We start from the raw sequence: 18,099 nt of genomic DNA on the forward strand, positions 1-18,099 counted from the left end.
CCTAGACATGAAATATTCTAAGCTGTACCATAATTTAAACAAACCCTTGGTTTTGGAATTTTAGGTTGTTTCTCAATTTTTTCTTACTAGAAACTGCCTTGAGGTGAATATTCTTTTAGTTATATCTTTATGTAGATCAAAATAATTTCATTAGTTAATTCCTAAAAGCTGAAAAGCTGGTTGAATGGTACGTAGCATTTTAAAGACTTTCAATACGTATTACCAAATGGCCTTGTGGAAAAATTGTACCAGTTTGTTCTCTTGAACCCAAAGACTATGAAAATTATCTTTTCCTGCAGCTGAACTAGATAATAGGATTCTTATCTTGCCAGTTTATACATAACAGGTGTCTTATTTGAATTTGTATTTCTTTGGTTACAAGTGGTGTCAAACATTGTTTTCCATTTCTATTCTTGCCATTTGTATTTTCTCTTTGTGATTTTTTTTTAATGTGTATAGATTTTATCATTCACCTGGTTTTCTTTTGTGATAATCTTTCCTAATTTATAAGAACTCAGTATATATCAAAGATCTTAACATTTTGCTCTTCATTTAAAAAAATGTTTTCTCCATATTTTTGTTTTAGAAATTTGTTTTGTACTGGCTTTAAATATTTATGTATTCAGATCTGTGAATTTTTTCCTTCCTATTTTTTCCATTGCTTAAGCTTAGAAAAGTTGTTCCATACCTCAATAATAAAAATATCCATCTACATATATTTTCTCCTAGTTTTATGGATTCAGCTTTTTATATTTAATATAGCTGACATTCACTTTGGTTTACATAATTTTTCCAGAGTTTCCAAAGTGTTAACCAATTAATGTCAACCCCACCCTCTGCTGATTTGAAACACCACTTTCAGCTTACACAAAATTGTTATGTGGTTTTCTGGGCCTTTTATTCTTGTCCATTGACCTTTGAACTCTATTCTAACACCACTATCACCCTATTAAAGTTCTTAAAATTGTTATTCCTTGTGATATTTTCCCTTATTATTATTCTTAAATTCATTCCTAAGTGTTTCATAAATTTGTTCCCGTTTTGAATAGACATTCTCCCTTCATTCCATATCCTTTTTAACTATTAAACTAGCTCTTTCCAGTGAAATTTGAATCTGAATGGAACATAAATATTTTTAGTTTTTCTAAGGTTTGTTATTTCCAATATCAAATCAATTTAAAATACGAATGAATGGGGGCATTCTTAAAATGTTTTGGTTAATTTTAAACCAAGTGAGCAATTTGCCTCTGTACCATCTTTTATCATAACATTACATATTTAGTAAACTAGAAATTAAGTATACTTTTTGCTATAGCTCGTTTGATTTTTTAAAAGTTTTTATTATCAAGTAGGGAAATAGCCATTGGCACTATTTTCCTGCAAAATATGTAACAAGAAATAAACAAATGTGGGTGTATATTTGCCAAGTAGAAAAATTTAATTTTAAGCAGTAAACCTATTTAACTTTAAATAAGATTTGTTTTATGTTTCAGCCTACATCCCCTCCCTAGAAAACAGAGCCTTGGGCTTTTTTGAGGGGTAGGAAGAAGGGTGCATTTTCAGGGAAGAAAGAAAGAAAGAAGGAAATGAGAGAATAAGAGAAAACAAGTAGAGTCAGTCCTCATTATTCACAGATTCCATATTTGCAAATTTGCCTACCTGCTAAAATTTGTTTGTACTCCAAAATCACACTCATGATGCTGTTACAGTCATTCTTGGACATATGCATAGAGGCAAAAAGTTTAAGTTGCTGGATGTGCACTTTCCCAGCTGAGGTTGACAGATGCTGTGCCTTCTTATTTCAGTTCTTATAGTTAAATATGTGTCCTTTTTGCTGTCTATTCAGTGCCATCATTTTTGCATTTTTGTGCTTTCTGTTGGTGGTTTTGCAGTTTAAAATGACCCCCAGCATAGTGCCCAAGTGCTGGCTAGTGAGCCTAAGCACAGGCTCTTAGGTGCCTTACGGAAATAATGCATGTTTGTTTAGGTAAGCTTCATGCAGGCAGGTGGTACTGCTATCGGCTGTGAGTTCAATGTTAATGAATCAACAATATGTATTAAATTAGGTGCCTTTAAACAGAAACACACATAAAACGAGGATATGTGTTGATCAGTTGATGAAAATATTGTGACCATAGTTCCTCAGGAACCTAATCCCATGTTTCCGTTAGGAGCAGGGGTTCAGTATTCAGTAATTGAGTTTTCACGGCAACTCTACAGAACATAACTACCATGAATAGTGAGAGCCCACTGGATAGCAGTAATGCGTTACACACCTGCTGGCCCGCTTTTACAGGCATTTTGCCCAGAGACCACGTGGAACCCCTGTGTTTCAAGACAGTTCTTGTTGGTAGTAGAGGGATGGCAATTATGGGCAAGCAATTTATCTGTTCGCTGATTTGTGTCCTGTTCCTTACTGGTTGAAGTCTACTCCTGGGGTGTTTAACTTTTCCATACTTCTTAGTTGTGTTCCCTCTTTGAGAAACTGCTGGGGAAGCCAGAGCTTCTGTTGAGTTGGATGCAAGGGCAGGAGCTGTGGCAGTCCTCTCCTCTCCCCTGTGTGACGATTTATAACTGCAGGAATTGTGTGAATCTTTACTGGGGCTGCCAGGCAAGTGATTGAGGGCAGGGGTGGGTGAGAGGTGGTGGTGGGTTAGTGGGTGTGTAAGAAGGGCCAAGCACATCAAGGTGAGGCTTCCATACTTTGTCTCAAAAAAACATAAATATTTGTTTTAAAATACTGAGATTTTTCATTAAGTAAGAATGATGTTTTATGTAATACTTTAAAATATCGATTTGATATGAAGAAGTTCCAAGGAACTAGAACCGTAATACTGTTGCCTTCTGTGTTGTTACATGATAACTTTCTAACTCCTGGGAAAACACTACCAAATTAGAAGATCGCAAACCTCCTGCCAACAATCGATGTGCTAGTTTATCAGGAAAAGTTTAATATTCTTAAAAGCTCCCAATATTGTGATAATTATAATTAAAACATGTTGCTTTAACATATTTAAATATACCACTTTAACTTAGCAAGTAAATATATTTGTGCTCAGGCCATACAATTCTAATTAAATGGAGATCACTTAATTTTATAGTCATTTCAGTTTCATTCATCATAATCAGAATGAAAACCTCTTGAGAGATTCCCCAGGGATTTTGTCTTAGTCATCCAGTGTTCTTCATTTTGCGAGTGCTAGTGGAGTGGCTGCTGCATTCAAGCTCATTCCTGTCAGTTCCATCACCGTTTCTCCTTGTTGCTCTCATGTGCTCATCTCTGTCATCCTCATCATTCGTTGAAGACTTTGACAACTAGCTCAGAGTTTTGCTTTCTCTCCCAAACCCTACAATCATATAGATGACTTCAACTTCTTTCCCATCAGATCGTGGTACTCTCCTCTTCTCTACCCATAAGCTTCCGGTGGCTTCCCATCCCATATGAGACCAATTCCAAAGTCCGTGCCATGGTTCAAAGCATCTTCTGCTTGTCTGACCTCATTTTCTAGCCTTTCTCATTCAACTCAGCCACACTGTCCTCTTTGCTGGTTTTTGAGGATTCCCAATATGTTTTCACTTTAGGGCCTTTGAACTTTTCTGCTAGGACAGTTTCTCTCAGATGTTTATGTAACACTCCCTCACTTCAGTCAGGTGTGTCCTCAGATGGCTCTTCCTCCTTTGACCTGCCTATCTAAAATAACATTCTTAGTCTACTTTATTTTCTTTATAGTACTTATTTTCTCTGAACACCTATATGTTTATTCCACAATAAGGGAAGGAATAAGCTTTAACTGCTTTGTTCATGGTTGTATTATCTCATCTGCCTGGCAAAACCTTAACCCTGAAGTAATTCAGAGTTTTCTTTAACTTGTTAAGTGATAATAAAAGAAATTGCACACCTCTGCAGATAGATCCCATTGTCAATTAAGATACCTTTTTTTTTTTTACATCAAATGAGCCCTCAGCATTACTTAGTGATTCTTTGTTGTTTTAGTAAAATCCTCGTTCTCTCAGCACTGTTTCTCTTTATCCTGTTCTATCCTAGACTATTAGGAATCCTCGCTATTCTCTTTGTAGTGTTTATTATTGCACTTATCATTCTTTATTCTAATTTCTTGTTTTATTGTTTTGCTTTGCATAAATAATAGATTTCTGGTGGACGGGAATATATGTATCTTGCTCATTGTTGTATTCTGAATACCTAACACACGTCTTCCATATAGTAGGCACTCGGATATGTGTTGACTAAATAATCATTTAGTTAATTGGATACCAAGGGGAATATAAAATGATTACCCAAAATTCATTTCTTTCTATTTGTAATAGTGTGTTTATACTTAGATCAAAATTGTTTAATGATATATTTCTCATCTTAGTCCCTCCGTGCTCTTTACCTAACAAGATTAAGGAAACATAAATGTAGGATGATAAATTGAAGCTGGAAGTGAATGTTATATATATATACAACACAAGCTTTGATCTTAAGCACTTGTTAGAGGTAGCCACAAATCTTTGAAGAACACTGTGGCAGAGACTGCTAGTTGTCCCATATCTCTTCTTCCCTTCTTCTGTGGTAATAGAATACCCGATTGTTTTGCTGGGCATGTGGCCACCTGAATAAAGACTAGATTTACTAGACTCTCTTGCAGCTAGGTATGGTTAAGTGATTATGTTCGGCAATTGGATGTAAGTGAATGTGGTATGTGCAACACACATGAACATAATGGGTGGAGCTGAAGAAGCCATCTTAGACCATAAAGTCATTGTGTGAATTGAGGCAAGTGTAACAACAAGATGGAAGGAACCTGAGTCCCTGATACACCATGGAGCACCAACTAGTCCTGGAGTGCTGCCTTGGATTTTTGCTTGAGAGACAAATAAACATCTATATTGTTTAAGCCATTATCTTGAATTTCAGGCACTTGCAGCTGAACTTTTTGTACAACTACCAAAACTTCTTTGATAAGTGGATCATTTACCCTCCTAGGAATTCTTTCCTACTTTCCAGGGGATGTCATTACCTCTTAGGAAATGCAAATTGGCAGCTTAATATGAGTTGTAAAGGCATCCCAACAAACTGTCTTGTGGTTTTGTATCTTCCTCGGATTTTGGAATGAATGCCATAAAAAGGAAATAAAAGTAAACAAGAGCAAGTATGTAGAATCACCGAAGAACTAGAGTAGGAAAGGAGAGGTTCTACTCAATAAAGAATTTGATAGTAAGACATGCCTTATAAGTCACTTAAAAAATCATCTGGATCCAGAGACAAAGTCTGATTTATGTATCCATTAATTTAACTAAAAATTATTCCAACAATCTGATAAGTCACCAATATACAGACTTTAAAAGTCAGCTTTGTTTCTTCTCTCCAAATTAAATAATAAACACATCTTCAGGGTGAGGGAGTGACACCTGGTCACAGTAATTCTTAAATTTGATCTTTAGTTTTCCTTCATAAATTTTTATAGTATTAAAGATATTTGGTAAGTGAAGGATACTGTTAAATGAGTAGCTTAATGTATAAATATAAGATATAACTATAAATGTAGTTGTCAAAATATTATTTCATAATACTTTGGCAATAAATACCAAGATTTTACAAGAAGTTTATACGCTGTAACCTAGACATTTGTTTCTAGAAATCTTTGGTAATAGGGAAGAGGACTGTAGTTATATTTTACTGAAATATGAGAATTTATATGAAAAACAGGATGATTAAATGTTAACATAGCCTTAATATTATACGACCATTAAAAATAACGTTTTGGAAAATTATTTAATAATATGAAAAAATAATTGGTTGAGATATATTTAGTGAGACAGATGAGTGGAATAGAATAATAGGTCCAGTAAGTAATCTGAATGCATAAATGAACTTAGTGTATATGATAAGGGGTAATTCGAAATGGTAAGTAAAAAGATAGAACTATACAAGAAGGAAATGGTGTTGAAGAAGCTGGGTAGCTATTTGGGAAAAAATGATGATTCATATCTCATAAGACATGTTCAAGATAAATGCAAATGTTATCATAGAGGTAAATGTAAAAATGTGAAACATGAAAACATATCAGATTCAGGTAAGATCTTGTTATTATGCAAAATCCCTAAAAGAAAAAATTGATACAATTTTCCACATAAGGAAAACAACAAAAACTTCTACATGGCATTAAAAAATACAATAATCAAAGTCAAGAGACATATGAAAAATGAGGAAAAATATTTACAGATCAATCACAGGGCTCTGTTTTCTAATATATAAAGAATTTGTAGAACTCAGCAATAAAAAGACACCGAATAGAAAAAATTGGCAAAGGATACAAATGAGCAGGTCACTAAAAAGGACCTGTTTAAGTCATAAATATGACTTAAAAACATGGAAAATTTTTAACCTCACATACATGACAGAAATAAAATTAAAACTACACCGCGATGCCATTTTTCACATTTCAATAAATCCTTAAGTTTAATATCCTGAAATATCTATGTGCATTTGGACACTCAGACTGATGATAGAAGTAAAAATTGTTTCAATTTCTGTGCAGGGCAATTTGGTAATAACTATCAAAATTATAAAAGTTTATATTCTTAAGCTAGTAATTTGACTTTTAGAAGTGTATATTGTAACTGTACATGTGTGAATGTGGTGCACAAAATTAATTTCAACATTTTTGTAACAGCAAAAAATTATAAACAACTTTAGCATCCATCGGAATGGGAATGTTTGAAAATATGGTACATTCATATGATGGAATGTTAAAGAGCTGCAAAAGAGAATAAGGAAGCTCCTTATGTCTAATATGGAAAGATCTGTGAGATATATTGTTAATGGAAAAAGCTGGATTTAGAACCATAAGTATAGTATGCTCCATATGTTTAAAAGAGTTGGGAGGATAATATATAGCCGTATTTGCCTGTACATGCATTTTAAAAAGTCTCTGGCAGGAAGCAAACTATCAACAGTGTGTGTATGTATGTTCTGTGTGCATAACTGGAGAAGTGGGTGGGTCAGGCTAGGCATACCTGTCTTTCTTTGAGTCCTGCTTCCTCTACAACCTCTACTTCTATCTCTTAAAACGATTGTTACAACATGCTGATTGCGTTAGCACCAGGCACTGGGTTGCCATCCACTGGAAAATTTTCATGAAAATAGATAATGAAAGGATATCTCTTTTGAAAATTCTAGACTAAGTTTTACATGATACTGAATTAAGTTTTTTTTCTCTAGGAAATTTAAGTTAACCTTCGGTTATTTATGATTTTCTGTTAATAATAGTTGTACACTTGTATTAAAATATTAAGGTCATCTTATAATTTATTTCAGGTGAAATTTTATTTATTAAAAAAGTGATATAACTTGATCGTTGTACCTCTTGATTTTTTTAAAATTTTGAATCATGTGACCCCCAAATATAGGATTATATGAAAATAGAAGGTTTAATGAAAAAAGTAAAACCCCAAACTACATGCTCAATATTATTCTTTATCGCTATAATTTTATATATGCATAGATATACCTGTGTATATTATATTCATAATAACTGTAGATACTTACAGCTATGTATATTATATATTTATATATATGTCATGTATTTATATATAATTTTTTTGTAAAATAAGTGTATGTGTAGGCTTGTATGCATGTATATGTGTATGTATGTCTTAGGACAAAAGACTGGAAGGAATTAGACCAAATTGTAGTATCTCTTAGTGGTAGGATTTTAATGCTTTTTAAAATACTTTGATAAGCTTTTATATTTTGTCACTTTTTACAGTAATTATATATATTGCATTACATTGACAGTGAATGTTTTAGTGTTGTTTTTTGAAGAATTTTTACTGAAGCTTTTTTTCTTTCCTTCATGAAAAGAGTTTTTCAGCTTATATCTTTAATGGATACCGGATTGCCTCAGTGTTCTAATGAGAAAATAGAGCTCGCAATTCTCTGGTTCTTGGATCAGTTTCGTAAAACATATGTTGGTGATCAACTTCAAAGAACCTCAAAGGTAGGTTTTTACTAGAGATTAAAAAATGTTATTGAAGATAAAGAAAGATGTTCACATAACCCCTTTGAGCTGAATGATATATTTATGCAATTTCTACATAAGAAATGTGATTAATCAATTGAAATCAAGTAATTGGTATTGAAGGCAATGTGAAATTAATTTGCTCTTTTTATGCCTACATTTACCATTTTCTTTGACGATTGATTGGCAGAATTAGTGAATGTTTTTATGTGGCTAGTCATTAAATAGTAAAGATTATTTTAAACACTTGAATGGATTTTGCCTTATTGTATTGTAGTTCAAGGTTTAAAACATAAGATTTACTCTTTTAGTAATTCTGGGGTTTTTCTGGACACTTATTTATTTATGAGGTTTCCAGTATATTTTTCACTCGTTCCCCGGCATTTTTACATGATATATTGCGATAACTAGGAGAGTCACACATATCTTTGAGAGGCCACAGTTAAATCACCTTAATGTGGCGAACTCTTGTCCTGTGATAATTGAAAGACATTACCATCAGGATATTTAGCTGAATTGGTCCTGAGGCATGATGGGGGTTATTGAGGGCATGTAGGGGACCCCTCACCCAGATCTTAATAGTACTTGTGACCCTGAGTAGGACCTGTGAGATTTCTTCTTCTTCCTGGAAGAGTAACTCTTTCCAAATCCTTCTCTGTAACAAGTCCCAAGAATATTCTTACCTCCTTTGGATTTATAGTTTGTATTAGTAACGTTGAAGTGTTTCTTATTTGAAAAGTCTAGAAAAAAACTTTCTATATTGAACTGAGCTTTATTTTTTCCTGGGAAATTTAGCTCAACTTCCAGTTCATTTATGGTTTTCTGTTAATAATAGTTGTAAAGTTGTGTGAAAAAATATTTGTTCGATTTGGTTAAGATCATCCTTTAGTTTATTTCAGGTAGCTTTGTGGTTTTTTTTTTGTTTCTTGTTTCTTTTTTGTTTTTTGCTTTTTAAACGATAGCTTGATGCTTTCTTTGTCAAATATATTGTGATATTTTATTGCCATTTAGGATTAACATCAATAAAATTTTCTTAGAATTTAGCTGCGATTGAATGAGACCATTAGAAAGAAAAAGGAGTGGCTAGAAATAAATGTGTTAGGTTGGCACCAAGACAAATTAGAATCAGACAAAGTTACATGGTATGAAATTTATATTGGGTGCCTCTTTTAGAATACTAGGTGTGTTACTTAAAGGTTATGATTCTTTTATTTTAAATGTACCCAGGGAGTTTGTTATCTTGCTTTTGCAAAAGCGAATACTCGTGAAACATTACTAATTCAATATCCATTTGGTCGGGGTCTTAAATCAGAACTGTATAATATGGAGTAGAAAAGTCTTCAAATGTTGTGTTTAAGTCTTTGGAAAGAAATATGTAAAGTAAAAGTAGTTCTTTTAGGGTAGTGGTATTTGGGAAACATACACACACACACAGTATCTTTTAATATAAGGTCATTGTGAGAAAAGTGAATTATAGAAAATCAGTTTTTCTTTTTTGAAAAAGCTTACATATTGGGAAAAGAATAAATACATTATCAGACAGGTGTAGATTCTTTTATCAAAACTTGAACATTTTTGGTGTATGTATCTTACCATGTTTTCAGAGTTTATGCCTAAGATAATGTTATTTCTAAGACTTTCCTACTACATTATCCCAAAGTGAAGCCAGTGCTTTCTGCTTTTCTTTTTCTCTGGCTAGTTTTCCAATCTGCCTTTATAGGAACTGTTTTTGGGGGTCCTTAATATGTGCCGTGGCACTCTTCTGGGACCTTTTCACATTCTCTCTAGTCCTTAAAACAAGCCTGAGAGGTTGGTATTATTGTTCCCATTTACAAATGAAAGAACAGACTGTCGAAGACATAAGTTCTCTACATACTTTTTTCTGGCAACCAACTAAGGAAGACTAGATGGAAAATATTTTTTGGTCAGTGTATTGTCACATTGCAAATTGAGGCAGAAAAGGGGAGAGTGTGGATAATAGTAAGAGAATAATGTTTAGTGTGCACTTATTTTGTCTTAGGCACTGTACTCTTAAGCACAATCTCATTGGAGTGGGTCAGACAGAGTACAATTTACAAGGTTCTGCCCACTCTCTTTTCTATGTAGGTCACCGGTTTCATGCTTCATTACTCCGTACTTGTACTACGTACTTCATGTGTGCTAAAACTTTCTGCTCCTTTAAAAGTCTGCGTTCTGTGTCAGTTCTGGACCTTTGAACAAAATATTTCCTCTGCCTAGAACCTATTTCTTTTAAATCCATCTTCCACCTCCCTGCCTTACTCTGCTAACTCCTACTTACCTTTCACATCAGACACCCCATCTTTTAGGGTACCCTTCTTAACTTAAATTCTGGAAGTTTCTTTTCTCCATGTTCTATATAGCACCCTGTTTCCTATTTTAGCATTGTACCTTGCATTATAAGTATTTGTTAACAAAACATATATAAACCGTAATTTGGGTTAGGACTGTTTTTTTTGCTGTCATCTCGGAGTGCCTGGCATATTGCTTGTATGCTTTCTACTAGGTAATGGTTGAATGTATATATTTAGTAGAATTCCATAGAAATTGGATCTAGACCTCATGTATAATACTTTGAGGTAATAAAGGATATGTTCTTGAATGGGAAATAGTGCTGACTTTAGTGAAATTGTTTGGCAGTTTTAAATAAGACATACTATTAAGCATTTTGAAAATTTGATAGAAGCCTGCATATGCAAAATAATATAATTTATAGAAATAAGTGTTTTAGGAACCAAGGTGGAATCATTGAAGAGTCCTAATTGATATGCAGAATAGAAGTATGTCCTATAAGGGAGAAAGAAGAATCATAAAAGTTACTGTAGGCTTTCATTGAACAGATAGTCTGTGCCAAAGACTGCATAGCACTTGACAAGCATCTAATTTTTTCTCACAGGAACTCCATGAAAATAGTTATTTTTATTAACTCCTACCCCACCTCTTTTTACATAAAAATAGTTAATTGGAATAGTCAATTAATGTGTTTGTTATGTTTTGTTTTGTTTGAACCCAGGACACCTGATAACAGAGCCTATGCTATTAACCACTTTGCTATATTGTCTCCTGTTGGGTCTTTAACTAGGATACCGAATGGACCCTTCAAACTCAACAGGTTCAAAAAACCCTTTCCTATTTTGAGGAAGATTGACTTTGAACCCAAAATTACCACTTTATTCTTACTTCTTATATCTGATCTGTCACCTGATCTTGCTGATATTCTTTTCTAAATATCTCTCAGTTCCACTCCTTTCTCAGTCACTTTCCTTTTTATCCTCATTGTTACTACTGGTCATTTCTCACTGGATTTCAAAAGTCTTCTAATTGTCCTCTTTGTTTCCATTTTGCCTTCCCCCTCCAGTCCATTTTCCATACTGTCACCAGAGTAATCTTTTCTTCAGTGGAAAACCAGAGAGAGTAATATAATGAACACTCATATACCCATCATCCAGCTTTGTCAAATATAAATGCTTTGCCATATTTGCTTCAGATCTGTATATTTTAAGATTAAACGTTAATGACCTGTTGTTGCTTTGATTCTGTTCTTCTTCTTGCACAAAAGTAAGCACTATCCAAAATTTAACGTTATTTGTCTGCATGGTTTTATTTTCCCACATTTTATTTTATAAATATAAGATAATACTAGACTTTATAGAAAATTATTGATCAACATTGTTTTTGAGATTTATCCATGATACATGTGGTTCTAATTTTTTCTAATTATTGAATTGTGTTACAGTATGTTACTGTGCATTATGTATTTATTTTTTCTGTTAGTATATGTTAGGTTTCCAGTTTTAAAGTTTACAAAAAATGCTACAGTAAATATTGTAATATCTTTTTCTTCATGCATATGTATGAGTTTCTTGAAGGTGAATGCTAGGAGTGGAATTCCTGGGCTGTGCAATATGTATATATCTTTAGCTTTACAAGATATTATCAGGTTGCCCTCCTAAGTCTTATAATAGTTTGTTCTCCCCCCTCCAGCAGAGTAGGTATGTGTTGCTGTATAGTGTCATAATACTTGCTTTTGTCAGACTTTAAATTTTTCCAATCTTTAGGAAACATACTTCTTTCTGTGTCATTTATCTGCTTAAAATTCTTATTGGTTTCCCATTATTAACAAAATAAACTCCTTCTTATGGTCAAACTTTGCTCCCTTTGCAACCTTTTCTTTTTACACTGCATTCCACACTATGACATGATTTGTATGTGCTGCTGCCTCTTTCCCTCTTCCCTATGTCTGCTCATTATCCACTGAGTATTAATAAGTAACTGCTACACATTAAGACCAGGGATATAAAGGCAAATGGGATGGTCCATCTCCCTAGTTAAGTTTCCAGTTATAGAGCAAGTGAAGAAAAAACTATAAAATTTACCCACTTATACATTAAGACAGTATATAAAGAAAAGACTGAGTATTAAATAAGTGCTGCTGGGACATTTGATTATCTGTATATAAAAATTAGGCTTATTACTTCACAGCATACAAAAATCCCATCCAAGTACATTAGAGGACACAGTATGAAAAGCAGGAGATTATGATTTAGGGACAGGGAATGATTTTTTTAAGACATAATAGCCCCAACTGTAAATCCAAAGGTTGTTAAATTTTACCCATATTAAAAGTGAAAACTGGATCAAAGAACACAATAAACAAAGTAAAAAGACAAACTGGACACAGGGTAAGACATTTGCAATACATGTAACCTAAAGAGAATCAGTGTTCAGTTATAGAAACAATTTCTATGAATCAATAACAGAAAAACGCCCCATAGAAAAGCGGGCAAAAGATACAGGTAAACAGTTTACAGAAGAGGAAATCGCAGTTGCCAGTAAACATGAAAAGATGGTCTCCTTTCATGGACTCAGGGGAAGCAAATTAAAGGTGCAGTGAGATACCATATCATACCTATCAGCTAGAGACAATTAAAAAGTCTGACGAAAGTAAGTATTTGTGAGGAAGTGAAATAGCAAAAACTAGGGCAACCACCCAGAAAGGAACTAAAAATATATATAGTGAAAAAAATCATTAACGTTATTAAAATGTTACACTAGAAAAATATTTACTTAGTGTAAAAGAAAGCAGTATAGGAAAACTAGAGGAACAAAAAAGACATGAGACATTCAAAAAAAAGTAAAATGGCTTTCGTAGACTCAACAATAGCAATAATAACATTAAGTTTAAAATGAATTATACAATTCAACCAATAGGTGGAGAATGTTAGACTGGATTTAAAAAATAAAAGGCAGGGAAAAAATATCCAACATGCTATCTACAGAACACACATTTTAAATTCAAAGATACAGATAGATTGAAACTAAAAGGATGGCAAAAGATACACAATCAGCAACCATAAAAAAGTTGGAATGGCTATACTAATATCAGAGAAAATAGCCTTTCAAACAAAAAAATAGCACTACGGATAAAGAGGGACATTTTATAATAATAAAATAGTCAAACTTTTGAAGAAGATAACAACAATTATAAACATGTATGTACCAAACCAAACAACCGGGGCCCCAAATACATGAAGCAAAACTGACAGAAATAACAGCAGTAACAGTTGAAGACTGATGCCCTAATTTTTACATTAATGGATAGAACAACTAAGCAGAGGATCTATAAGGTAGGAATAGACTTTAACAACACTGTAAACCAAGTAGACCACAGACAGCTATAGAACACTCTACCCAACAACAGCAAAATTTGCATTATTCTTAAGTACACATAGAACATTGTCCAGGATAGATCATGTGTTTGACCATAAAGCAAAACTCAATAAAAGGATCGAAATCATACAAAGTGTGTTCTCCAACCATAATGTAATGAACGGAAATCAATAACAAAGAAATTTGGAAATTTAAATATGTGGAAATTAAACAACACAATTCTAAATAACCAATGAGTCAAAGAAGAAATCACAAGGGAAATTAGGAAATACTTTGAGGTGAAAGAAAATGAAGACACAACATACCAAAACTTATCAGATTCAGCTGAAGCAGTACTTAGGAGTAAATAGATAGCTGTAAACACCTGCATTAAAAGAGAAGAAGCATGTTAAATACGTGGACTAAGCTTCCATCTTAACACATTGGAAAATAAGAAGAAACTAAACCTAAAACAAGTAAAAAGAAGACTATAATAAAGATTAGTGTAGAAGTCAATGAAATAGAAATTCAAACAATAGCAAAAATCAATGAAATCCAAACTTGGTTCTTTGTAAAGATAAACAAAATTGACAAACCTTTAGCTAGAGTGACAAAAAGAAGACTCAAAAGTACTAAAATCAGGAATGAAGTAGGGGACATTACTATTGACCTTATAGAAATAAAAAGGATTATAATGGAATAGTATGAACAGTTGAATCCCAGTAAGTTACATAATTTAGATGAAATAAAGTCCTAGAAAGACATACACTACTGAAACTGATTCAAGAAGTTAATAGAAATCTGAACAGACGTACAACTAAAGAGATTGAATTAGTTATCAAAGATAACCCACAAAGAAGAGGGCAGGCCCAGATGGCTTCCCTCGTGAGCTCTACCAAACATTAAGAGAATTAATACCAATTCTTCATAAATGCTTCTGAAAAGTAGAAAATGAGAGAACACTTTCCAACTTGTTTTATGAGGCCAGTTTACTCTTCCTACCAGAACCATACAAATACATCACAAAAAAGAAAACTACTCACCAATATCTGCTATGAATATAGATGCAAAAAAGAAAAAGAAAATACGAGCAAACTGAATCCAACAACTTATAAATGCTTTGCCTTGTGATCGGGAGCAAGACAAGGATGTCTCTTTACTTGTGTTGAACATTGTACTAGAGGTTCTGGTCAGGGAAATTAGGCAACAAAATGAAACAAAAGGCACCCAGATTGGAAGGGAGAAAGTAAAACTATCTGTTCACACATGAGATGTCCTTGTATATAGGAAATACTAAGAATCCACTTGAAAACTATTAGAACTAGTAAATATCAGTTAGTTTGCAGGATAGAAGATCAATATAAAAATCAATTGAATTTTTACACACTTGAAGTAACCAGCCTGAAAATTAAGTGAATAAAACATAGCATTCATTTACAATAGTATTAAAAAGAATTACATACTTAGGAATAAATTTAACAAAAGAAGCGCAAACCTTATATAAACTGAAAACTAAAAAACACTGTTGGAACAAAGTAAAGAAATGTAATGAATGGAAAGATATCCCATGGTCATGAATTAGAAGACTCAATATTATTACGATGGCAATACTCCCCCCACCCCTGCCCCAAGTTGATCTACAGTTCAACACAAGCTCTATCAAAATCTTAGCTGTGTTCTTTGCAGGAATTGACAAGCTTATTCTAAGATTCATATGTAAATTTAAAGTACTAAGAATAGCTCAAAAAATACTGAAAAAGAAGAGCACCAGTAATTTCCAAACTCGCTACAAAGCAACAATCATGAAGACGGGTGTGGTGCTGTCACAAGGGTAGACATATAGGTCAGGGAAATAGAATTGAGAGTCCAGGTGGAAAACCTCACGTTCACCGTCAGTTTATTTTCATAATATAATGCAAGGGTGAAAGAATAGTCTTTTCAACAAATGATGCCAGGACAACAGGATATCCACATGCAAAAGAATGAAGCTGAACCCCTATCTCCCACCATATACAAAAAGTAAGTCAAAATGAAAAGGACCTAAATGTAATAGTTAAAATTATGAATCTCTTAGAAGAAAATATCGGAGTAAATCTTTATGACTTTGGATGGGGCAATAGTTTCTTAGATATTACACCAAAAGCAGAAGCAACCAAAGGAAAAAATAGATAAATGTGACTTCATCAAAATGGATAACTTTGTGCTTCAAAGGACATCATCAAGAAAATAAAAATGCAACCCACAGAATGAGAGAAAATATGTGTAAATCATTTATCTGATAAGGGACTTGCATCTAAAATATATAAAGAGCTCTTCAAACTCAATAAAAGATAACCCGATTTAAAAATGGGAAAATAATTTGAATGGACATTTCTCCAAAGACACACAAATGGCCAATAAGTACATGAGAAGATGTTTAACAACACTATAATTCATGGAAAATTAAATCACTGTAATTCAGGGAAATTCATGTCAACAATATAATGAGATACCACTTCACATCCCTAGGAGGGATTTAATCATAAAGATAGATAATAACAAATATTGGTGAGGATGTGGAGAAGTTGGACCGTCGTACACTGCTGGTGGGAATGTAACGTGGTGCAAACAGTTTGGAAAACTGTCCAGCAGTTCTTCAAAAAGTTAAACAGAGAGGTTCTATACAATCCAGCAATTCCACTCCTATGAATATACCCAAGAGAAATGAAAACACACATCCACATAAAAACATTACACAGCTGTTAACAGAATCATTATTCCTAATAGCCATAAAGTAGAAAAAAATCCAAATGTCCATCAACTGAAGAATGGATAAATAAAATGTGGGATATACCAAAATGGGATATTAATTCAGTCATCAAAAGGATTGGAGTATGGATACATGCTACAATTTTAATGATCCTTGAAATCATAATGCTAAATGAAAGAAGACAGCTATAAAAGAACAAATATTGTAAGATTCCATTTATGTGAAATTTCCAGAAAAGGCAAATCTATAAAAACAAAGTAAATTATTGGTTGCCTAGGAAGGGTATCTTTTTTGTGGTGTTGAAAATATTCTGAAGCTGACTGTGATGATGGCTGCAAATACCTGTTGATATACTAGAAACCACTGAATTGTATACTTTAAATATCTGAATTGCGTAGTAGGTAAATGTCTCACTTATTACCAAAATAAGACAAAAACTCACTTTTAAAACAGGGAAAAGATTGAAACAAGCACATCAAAAGAAGATATCTAAATGGCCAATAATCACATAAAAAGATGCTCTACATTGTTGATCATCAGTGAAATCAAATAAAATACCAATATACACCTGCCAAACTGGCTAAAAATGAAAAAGACTGATAAAACCAACCCTTGATGATGGTGTGGAATACATGAAATATCATACGTTGCTAGTACGGGGTGTAAATTGATGAAACCATTTTGGAAAATTATTTGGTGATATCTACTAAAACTGAACATGGCTTATCCTAGAATTCATCAGTTTCATTCTTAGGTATAAACCCAGAAGAAACGAGTATATATCCACCAAGTGACATGTACAAGAGTGTTCATAGTAGCTACATTGATAACATCCAAGAACTGGAAACCCATGTCTATCAAGAGTCAAATGGATACATACATTAAGGTACAATCGGTCATACAATGTAATACTACACAGCAGGAAAAGAAAAGAAAAAACATTTTGCTACATGCAAAAATTTGGGTGAATTTATGATAATCAACTTAGCCATGATGATAAATGAAAAAGTTAGACACAAAGTGTACGTACTTTATGATTCTACTTAACAATTCACAGTCAAAACTAATTTATGGTGATAGAAGTCAGAATGGTGGTTACCTTTGGGAAGAGTGAATATATTGACTGGAAAAGTTGCGCAAGGTAGCCTTCTGGGGAGCCGTAAATATTTTTGTCTTGATGGGAGTGACATGAGTGCATGCATATGTAAAAATTCACTGAGCTTATTATGATTTAAGCACTTTAGTGTATGTATGTTATACCTCAATAAAATTTTTTCACAAGAGATTATTCATAGAAGCCTGATGTGTAATTGTGAGAACAAAAGGAAACTTGTCCATTAGCAGGTCAATGGATAAATAAATTTTTGTAGAGTCGTACAATGGGATTCTGTACAGCAATGAAAACAATCATTCATTTTTGAATAAATAAAAAAGCCCTCCATATTTTATTTAAGAAGTTGTAGAAGGATATAGATGTAATATGATACTCCCTATATCAAATATGTTAACATTATATGTTCATGAACTCTATATAGAAATGTAAAACTTTGCATGGCAGTGGTAAACACTGAATTCAGGATCGTGATGATCTCTTGTTGAGCAGATGTATGGAGTTAGGTAAAAAGGCACAAGAGACTTCAGCCATAATGTCTTATTTCT

General features: G+C 33.2%; 1 protein-coding gene across 8 annotated transcripts in view; it reads left to right on the top strand.

The window, feature by feature from the left end:
* RANBP17 (RAN binding protein 17) overlaps nt 1-18,099 on the top strand; it is a 255,550-nt gene that overhangs the window by 53,977 nt on the left and 183,474 nt on the right. For all 8 annotated transcript variants that reach the window (XM_019741153.3, XM_074313890.2, XM_074313893.2 and 5 more), the window contains one exon: nt 7,868-8,003. In XM_019741153.3, the coding sequence (XP_019596712.2) occupies nt 7,868-8,003 (136 nt within the window). The remainder of the gene's footprint in view (nt 1-7,867; nt 8,004-18,099) is intronic.

The sequence above is a fragment of the Rhinolophus sinicus genome, chromosome 5, assembly GCF_057876585.1.
Source record: "Rhinolophus sinicus isolate RSI-liver-muscle chromosome 5, RSI-T2T, whole genome shotgun sequence".
NCBI classification, from domain to species: Eukaryota; Metazoa; Chordata; class Mammalia; order Chiroptera; family Rhinolophidae; genus Rhinolophus; species Rhinolophus sinicus.